This window comes from Zosterops lateralis (genome assembly GCF_965231275.1).
Source record: "Zosterops lateralis genome assembly, chromosome: 36".
NCBI classification, from domain to species: Eukaryota; Metazoa; Chordata; class Aves; order Passeriformes; family Zosteropidae; genus Zosterops; species Zosterops lateralis.
The window spans coordinates 764100-773330 of record NC_139796.1 but is presented as its reverse complement, the minus strand read 5'-3'; the positions used below and the strand labels follow the sequence as shown (position 1 = coordinate 773330).

Genomic DNA, 9231 nt, shown 5'->3' with positions numbered 1-9231 from the left:
TGGGAATAAAAAGAGAAAAAATGGAAAAGAAAAGAGGGAAAAAGGAGGGAAAAATGGGAATAAAAAAGGGAAAAAAAATGGGGGTAAAAAAGGAAAAAATGGGGAAAATGGAAAAAAAATGGGAGGAAAATATGGAATAAAAGAGGGAAAAAATGGGGAAAAAAAAGGGAAAAATTGAGAATAAAAAGAAGCAAAAAAACCAAATTTTTGGTCCCATCCCGACAATTCCCAAATAGAAAACTGGAATTTTTTATTTCTCTGATTTTTGGGGTAAAACCTCAAGAATTTGGGGCTCAAACCCCAAATCCCAAAGTTCTTTTTTTGTTTTTCCAAAGGAAAAATTCCAGGAATTTGAGAGGAAATTCCAGAAGGTTCCGAAGGTTTTTCGTGGTTTTAATTCCAGGGAGTCTCTGGGGAGGGAAAAAAAGCAAAAAATTCACATTTTTATCTTAAAAATTCATCCTAAAATTCAATTTTTTATCATTTCCAGGGGGAAAATGGGACTTGGGTGGATTTTAGGGAATTCCATTTTTTTAATCCCAAAATTATTTTTTTTCAACTTTTCCAGGAAAAAAATGGGATCTGGGTGGATTTTAGGGAATTAACATCTTATTTTTATCCCAAATTTCCTTCCCAAAATTAATTTTTTTCAGCTTTTCCTGGATAAAAATGGGATCTAGATGGATTTTAGGGAATTAAAATCCCATTTTTATCCCAAATTTCCTTCCCAAAATTAATTTTTGAAGCTTTTTTGGGCCATTTTTAGGGTTTAATTCCCATTTTTACCCCAAGATTTCCAACTCCAGACTCACCTCCAGGGGTGGCACCCATGGGTGACACTTTGGGTGACATTTGGGTGACACTTTGTGCATAAATCAAGAATTTGGTGCCATTTTGGGCCATTTTTTGGGGTTTAATTCCCATTTTTTGGGGTTTAATTCCCATTTTCACCCACCTTTGGATGCGTCCCCAGGGGTGGCACCCATGGGTGACACTTTGGGTCCCATTTGAGTGAAATTTTGGGTGCAGAGCAGGAATTTGGTGCCATTTTGGGGCCAATTTTTTGCCATTTTGAGCCAAATTTTGGGTCTAATTCCCATTTTTATCCCATTTTCACCCACCTTTGGATGCGTCCCTGGGGGTGGCACCCATGGGTGACACTGGGGTGACACTTTGGGTGACATTTGGGTGACATTTTATGCCATTTTGGTCCATTTTTTGCCATTTTTGAGCCAAATTTTGGGTCTAATTCCCATTTTTATCCCATTTTCACCCACCTTTGGATGCGTCCCCGGGGGTGGCACCCATGGGTGGCCCCGGGGTGAGCCCCTGGGTGACGTTTTGGGCGCAGAGCAGGAATTGGGTGACGTGGGGGCCGCACTGGGTGACGTCCCCGGGCCGGTCCCGCAGGCAGCGCTCAAAGGCCACAAAGGAATCGGAGCAATCCCGGCGGATCTGACGCACCAGGGGGCTGCAAAAGGAGGGAAAAATGTCAGGAAAAAATAGGGGAAATGTTGGGAAAAAATGGGGGGAAAATGGAGAAAATGTTGGGAAAAATTTGGGGAAAAAATGGGAGAAAAATGGGGAAAATTTGGGGAAAAAATGGGGAAAAACCAAGAAAAATTTGAGGACCAGTCACCCGTGTCACTCGCTGGTTCTGGGCACAGTTGGTGACAATCCCAGTGTCCCCAGTGTCCCCTTGGTGACAATCCCAGTGTCCCCAGTGTCCCCAGTGTCCCCTTGGTGACAATCCCAGTGTCCCCAGTGTCCCCTTGGTGACAATCCCAGTGCCCCCAGTGTCCCCTTGGTGACAATCCCAGTGTCCCCAGTGTCCCCTTGGTGACAATCCCAGTGTCCCCAGTGTCCCCAGTGTCCCCTTGGTGACAATCCCAGTGCCCCCAGTGTCCCCTTGGTGACAATCCCAGTGTCCCCAGTGTCCCCAGTGTCCCCTTGGTGACAATCCCAGTGCCCCCAGTGTCCCCTTGGTGACAATCCCAGTGTCCCCAGTGTCCCCTTGGTGACAATCCCAGTGCCCCCAGTGTCCCCAGTGTCCCCTTGGTGACAATCCCAGTGTCCCCAGTGTCCCCAGTGTCCCCTTGGTGACAATCCCAGTGTCCCCAGTGTCCCCTTGGTGACAATCCCAGTGCCCCCAGTGTCCCCAGTGTCCCCTTGGTGACAATCCCAGTGCCCCCAGTGTCCCCAGTGTCCCCTTGGTGACAATCCCAGTGCCCCCAGTGCCCCCAGGGTGTGTCACTCACTGGTTCTGGGTGCAGTTGGTGACACTCAGGGACAGTTGGTGACAATCCCAGTGTCCCCAGTGTCCCCAGGGGGTGTCACTCACTGGTTCTGGGTGCAGTTGGTGACACTCAGGGACAGTTGGTGACAATCCCAGTGTCCCCAGTGTCCCCTTGGTGACAATCCCAGTGTCCCCAGTGTCCCCAGTGTCCCCTTGGTGACAATCCCAGTGCCCCCAGTGTCCCCTTGGTGACAATCCCAGTGTCCCCAGTGTCCCCTTGGTGACAATCCCAGTGTCCCCAGTGTCCCCAGTGTCCCCTTGGTGACAATCCCAGTGTCCCCAGTGTCCCCAGTGTCCCCTTGGTGACAATCCCAGTGCCCCCAGTGTCCCCTTGGTGACAATCCCAGTGTCCCCAGTGTCCCCAGTGTCCCCTTGGTGACAATCCCAGTGTCCCCAGTGTCCCCAGTGTCCCCTTGGTGACAATCCCAGTGTCCCCAGTGTCCCCTTGGTGACAATCCCAGTGCCCCCAGTGTCCCCAGTGTCCCCTTGGTGACAATCCCAGTGCCCCCAGTGTCCCCAGTGTCCCCTTGGTGACAATCCCAGTGCCCCCAGTGCCCCCAGGGGGTGTCACTCACTGGTTCTGGGTGCAGTTGGTGACACTCAGGGACAGTTGGTGACAATCCCAGTGTCCCCAGTGTCCCCAGGGTGTGTCACTCACTGGTTGGGGACACAATTGGTGACAATCCCAGTGCCCCCAGTGTCCCCAGTGTCCCCTTGGTGACAATCCCAGTGTCCCCAGTGTCCCCAGTGTCCCCTTGGTGACAATCCCAGTGTCCCCAGTGTCCCCAGTGTCCCCTTGGTGACAATCCCAGTGCCCCCAGTGCCCCCAGGGGGTGTCACTCACTGGTTCTGGGTGCAGTTGGTGACACTCAGGGACAGTTGGTGACAATCCCAGTGTCCCCAGTGTCCCCTTGGTGACAATCCCAGTGTCCCCAGTGTCCCCAGGGTGTGTCACTCACTGGTTGGGGACACAATTGGTGACAATCCCAGTGTCCCCAGTGTCCCTTTGGTGACAATCCCAGTGTCCCCAGTGTCCCCTTGGTGACAATCCCAGTGCCCCCAGTGCCCCCAGGGGGTGTCACTCACTGGTTCTGGGTGCAGTTGGTGACACTCAGGGACAGTTGGTGACAATCCCAGTGTCCCCAGTGTCCCCAGGGTGTGTCACTCACTGGTTGGGGACACAATTGGTGACAATCCCAGTGCCCCCAGTGTCCCCAGTGTCCCCTTGGTGACAATCCCAGTGCCCCCAGTGTCCCCTTGGTGACAATCCCAGTGCCCCCAGTGTCCCCAGGGGGTGTCACTCACTGGTTCTGGGCGCAGTTGGTGACACTCAGGGACAGTTGGTGACAGTCCTGGTGCCACCTCCCCGGGCTCTCGGCCACACAGCGCCCGTAACGCTCCAGCTCCGGCCCGCAGAGACGGGCAGTGATGGCCAGCGCCTCCCTGGGGACAATGACAGTGACATTAGTGACACAGTGACACAGTGACAGCCAGAGCCTCCCTGTGACAGTGACAGTGACAATATTAGTGACAGTGACAGGGACACAGAGACGGGCGGTGACCGCCAGGGCCTCCCTGGGGACAGGGACAGCCAGGGCCTCCCTGGGGACAAGTGACAATGTCAGTGACACAGTGACACAGGGACAGGGACACAGGAACAGTGACAGCCAGCGCCTCCCTGGGGACAGTGACAGTGACATTGGTGACACAGTGACAGCCAGAGCCTCCCTGGGGACAACAGGGACAATGACAGTGACAGGGTCAGTGACACAGGGACAGTGACAGCCAGCACCTCCCTGGGGACCGGGACAGGGACAGTGACACAGTGACACGGTGACACAGTTACAGTGACAGTGTCACCTCCCAGGGACAGCGACAGCGACACTGCCGGGAGAAGCGGGGACAGAACCGGGGGACACCGGGATTGGGGCAGGAGGGACACGGAGGGGACACCGAGGGGGAGATACGGTGGCCGCGAACACCGCGAGGGACTCGGAGGGGACACAGCGCGACACTCGGGGACAAGGAGGGGACAGAACGCGACAAGAGAGGACCCGGCCCGGCCCCGCCGCCCCTCACTCACATGGCGCCGCCTCCTCCACCGCTTCACTTCCGCCACTCTCTCGTTCTGCGCATGCGCCACTCCCTCACTTCCGCCACTCTCCCGTTCTGCGCACGCTCCAGCCCCGAGGCAGGAAAGGCGGGCGCGGCGCATGCGCAGAAGCCAAATCGAAAGCGGAAGCGGGGCCCTGAAGGAGGAGCTAAGATGGCGGCGGCCGCGGCGGCCCCTGAGGACGAGCTGGTCTCGTCGGTGACGCTTTACCGGCGGCGGCCGCGGCTGCTCCGCGGGACCGTGCTGCCCTTCGCCGCCGGTCTCTACCCGGCTTGGCTGTGGCTGTGGGGGCCGCGGCTGTGGGCGGCGGGGGAGGCGGCGGGACCGCCCGAAGCGGCGCTGTTGGCGCTCGGCGCCATCGCGGCGCTGCAGGTGCTGACGGCGCTGGCCGGGCTCTGGTCTGTGCACGCCGAGTGCGCTCTCAGCTGTGTCAGGGTGAGCGAGGGACGGACAGCGGGGCTCTGAGGGGATTTGGGGGGATTTGGGGCTGGGAGAAAAAGAGGATGGAGGGGATTTGGGGTTTGAGGGGGTTTGGGGGCTCTGAGGGGATTTGGGGGGGATTTGGGGCTGGGGGCGGGAAAGGGCGGAGGAGATTTGGGGTTTGAGGGGATTTGAGGTCTGAGGGGATTTGGGGATGGGGGCGAGAAAGGGCGGAGGGGGTTTAGGGGCTCTGAGGGGGGTTGAGGGGATTTTGGGGCTGAGGGGATTTGGAGGATTTGGGGCTGGAGGGAATTTAGAGTCTGAGGGGATTTGGGGGGGATTTGGGGATGGGGGAGGAGGGGATTTGGGGATGGGGGGTTTTGGGATCTGAGGGGATTTGGGGGATTTGGAGCTGAGAGTGGGAAGGGGCTGAGGTGGTTTGGGATTTGAGAGGATTTGAGGCTGAAGGGATTTGGGGTCTCAGGGAATTTGAGGGAGATTTGGGGGCTGAGGGGATTTGGGGCTGAGGGCGGGAAAGGGCTGAGGGGATTTGGGGCTTGAGGGGAATTTGGGGCTGAGGGGATTTGGGGGATTTGGGATCTGAGGGGATTGAGGGGCTGAGGGCGGGAAAGGACTGAGGGGATTTGGGATCTGAGGAGGGTTTTAAGGTCTGAGGAGATTTGGGGTCTCAGAGAATTTGGGGGAGATCTGGGGCTGAGGGAATTTAGAGTCTGAGGGGATTTGGGATCTCAGGGGATTTGGGGCTGGGGGCGGGAAAGGGCTGAGGGAGATTTAGGGCTGAGGGGATTTGAGATCTGAGGGGGATTTGGATCTGAGGGGGATTTGGATCTGAGGGGGATTTGGGACTGAGAAGATTTTGAGGCTGAGGGAGATTTGGGGTCTGAAGGCGGGGAAAGTCTGAGGGGATTTGGGGGAATATTTGAGGCTGAGGGGATTTGGGGGGATTTGGGGTCTGAGCAAAAAAAATGAAATATTTAAGTGATTTTAAAGGGCTAAAAAAATGGATATTTAAGGTATTTTAAAGGGATTAAAAAATTCGAACATTTAAGTGATTTTAATGGAATAAAAAATGGAATTTTTAAGGGGATAAAAAATTGAATTTGCAAGGGATTTTAAAGGGATAAAAAAATCAAACATTTAAGTGATTTTAATGGGATAAAAAGTGGAAATTTTAAGGGGATAAAAAAATGGAATATTTAAGGGATTTTGAAGAGCTAGGAATGGAATATTTAAGGGATTTTAATGGGATAAAAATGGAATTTTTAAGGGAATAAAAAATTGATTTTCGAAGGGATTTTAGAGGGATAAAAAACTGAATATTTAAGTGATTTCAATGGGATAAAAATTGAATTTTTAAGGAATTTTAAAGGGATAAAAAATTGAATATTTCAGGGATTTTAAAGGGATAAAAAAAATTGATTTTCGAAGGGATTTTAATGGGATAAAAACTGGAATATTTCAGGGATTTTAAAGGGATAAAAAGTGAGATTTTGAAGGAATAAAACCTGGAATATTTCAGTGATTTTAATGGGATAAAAAATGAAATATTTCAGTGATTTTGAGGGAATTTTCCCTGGTTTTTCCCCCCTCAGGAATCGTGTCCCCAAAAAGCCACTTTGGCCAAGGTGGTTCCGACCCCCAACAACGGCTCCGTGGAATTGGTGCCAATCCACAGGGAACAGGTGGGGAAATGGGCATTTTGGGGGGATTTATCCAGAAAAATTCAATTTATTCCATGGAATTTATGTGGGGGGTGAAAATCTGGGAGTTCTGAGGGGGTTTGGGATGAAAAAATTCAATTTATGGGGAAAAAAATCCAAGAATTCCATGGATTTTTCTCCCTAAAAATCCAATTTATGGGGAAAATTTGGGAATTTTTGTGGGATTTGTCATGAAAAGTTCAATTTATTTCATGGAATTTGTGTGGGGGGTGAAAATCTGGGAGTTTGGGCTGAAAAAATCCAATTTATGGGGAAAATTTGGGAGTTTTGAGAGGATTTGTCATGAAAAATTCAGTTTATTTAATGGAATTTATGTGGGGGGTGAAAATCTGGGAGTTCTGAGGGAGTTTGGGCTGAAAAAATCCAATTTATGGGGAAAAATCCAAGAATTCCATAGATTTTTTTTCCCTAAAAATCCAATTTGTGGGGAAAATTTGGGAGTTTTGAGAGGATTTGTCCTGAAAAATTCAATTTATTCCATGGAATTTATGTGGGGGGTGAAAATCTGGGAGTTCTGAGGGAGTTTGGGATGAAAAATTCAATTTATGGGGAAAAAAATCAGTGAATTCCTTGGAATTTATCCCTGAAAATGGAAAAAAATCCAGAAATTCAGTGGAATTTTTCCCTAAAAATCCAATTATTGGGGAAAATTTGGGAATTTTGAGGGGATTTATCCCTAAAAATCCAATTTATGGGGAAAATCTGGAAATTCCGTGGATTTTATCCCTGAAAATGGGAAAAAATTTGGGAATTTATCCCTAAAAATGGAAAAAAAATCCAGGAATTCAATGGAATTTATCCTTAAAAATCCAATTTATGGGGAAAAAATTGGGAATTCCTTGGAATTTATCTCTAAAAATGGAAAAAACCCAGGAATTCCATGCAATTTATCCCTAAAAATCCAATTTATGGGGAAAAAATTGGGATTTCCATGGAATTAATCCCTAAAAATCCAATTATTGGGAAAAATACAGGAATTCCATGGAATTAATCCCTAAAAATGGAAAAAAAATCCAGGAATTCAATGGAATTTATCCTTAAAAATCCAATTTATGGGGAAAATCTGGGAATTCTGATGAAATTCATCCCTAAAAATCCAATTAATGGGGAAAAAATCCAGGAATTCCACGGAATCAATCCCTAAAAATCAAATTTTTGAGGTAAAAACCAACAAATTCCAGGCAAAACATTGAAATTTTGGGATTTTTTTTCACTTAAATCCAAAATTTCCACTCGAATTTTTTTCCAGCAATAAAAAATTTAAATTTTTTCCAATTTTTTTCTTTTTCAGGGTGAAGATGGTCAAGAATCTTTGAGTTTTGAGTTCCAGAAAATCAAATATTCTTATGAAATTCACGGAAAAAAACAATTTTTGCCCGTGGCTTTTCCTGTGGAAAATCCTCTGGGTTTTTATCAAAATTCCAGAGGTTTCCAGGAGGAGCAGGAAATTCGAGAGGCTGAGAGGAAATATGGGAATAACAAGTGAGTTTTATGGGGAAAAAAGGGAAAAAAAATGGGGAAAATTCCAGGAAAATTAAGGAAAAGTTTGTGGAAAAAATCCAAAATATTCTAGGAAAAATCTGGAAAAAATTCCAGAAAAATTCATAAAATAATTTGGGAAAAATTCTCAATTTTTTTGGGAAAAATCCTCAGATATTCCAGGAAAATTTGCAAATATTCCAGGAAAAAGCCATAAAATATTTTGGGAAAAATTTTTACATATTCCAGGAAAAATCTGGAAAAAAATCCAGAAAAATTCATAAAATAATCTGGGAAAAATTCTCAAATTTTCTGGGGAAAATTCCAGGAAAATTAAGGAAAAGTTTCTGGAAAAAATCCAAAATATTCCAGGAAAAATCTGGAAAAAATTCCAGGAAAGTTCATAAAATAATTTGGGAAAAATTCTCAAATTTTCTGGGAAAATTCGAGGAAAATTAAGGAAAAGTTTCTGGAAAAAATCCCAAAATATTCCAGGAAAAATCTAGAAAAAATTCCAGGAAAATCCATAAAATATTCTGGGAAAAATCCAAAATTATTCCAGGAAAAATCCCCAAATATTCCAGAATTTCATGGGGAAAAAATGGGGAAAAAATGGGGAAAATTCCAGGAAAATTAAGGAAAAGTTTGTGGAAAAAATCCAAAATGTTCCAGGAAAAATCTGGAAAAAATTCCAGAAAAATCCATAAAATATTCTGGGGAAAATCCCCAAATACTCCAGAAAATATTCCAGAATTTCATGGGGAAAAAGCCTCAAATATTCTGGAAAAAAATTCAGGATTTTCCCAGGAATTTTTCCAAAAATTTTTTGAGGAATTTTCCAAAGATTTCCCAAGAATTTTCCAAGATTTTTCCAGGGATTTTTTCCAGGATTTTCCCAGGATTTCCCAGGGAATTTTCCAGTATTTTCCCACAATTTTCCAGGGATTTTCCAAGGATTTTTTTTCCAGAATTTTTTTCAAGGATTTCCCAAAGATTTTCCTGGGATTTTTCCAAAGATTTTTCCAAGGATTTCCCCAGAACTTTCCAAAGTTTTTCCAGGATTTTTCCGGGATTTTTCTGGGATTTTTGGGGGGGCTTTTTTCCAAATGGATTTTTCTAAATTTTTCCCAGAATTTTCCAAAGTTTTTCCAAGATTTTCCCAGAATTTTTCCAGGGATTTT

At 47.1% G+C, this 9231-nt stretch overlaps 2 protein-coding genes across 2 annotated transcripts in view; one reads left to right on the top strand and one right to left on the bottom strand.

Annotated features, from left to right (window-relative positions):
* Window positions 1-220: 220 nt before the first annotated feature.
* Window positions 221-4421, bottom strand: CHCHD5 (coiled-coil-helix-coiled-coil-helix domain containing 5). Its single transcript, XM_083881831.1, has 4 exons — window positions 4380-4421; window positions 3602-3739; window positions 1278-1471; window positions 221-410 (listed from the first exon to the last, which is right to left on the bottom strand). Coding segments are annotated over exons 1-4 (351 nt in total). The 5' UTR covers window positions 4382-4421; the 3' UTR covers window positions 221-393.
* The window catches only part of ATP13A1 (ATPase 13A1), a 40975-nt gene continuing 36145 nt past the window's right edge, over window positions 4402-9231 (top strand). The window contains exons 1-3 of the mRNA XM_083881832.1: window positions 4402-4844; window positions 6443-6532; window positions 7863-8053. Of these exons, the coding sequence (XP_083737958.1) occupies window positions 4431-4844; window positions 6443-6532; window positions 7863-8053 (695 nt within the window). The 5' untranslated portion in view covers window positions 4402-4430. The remainder of the gene's footprint in view (window positions 4845-6442; window positions 6533-7862; window positions 8054-9231) is intronic.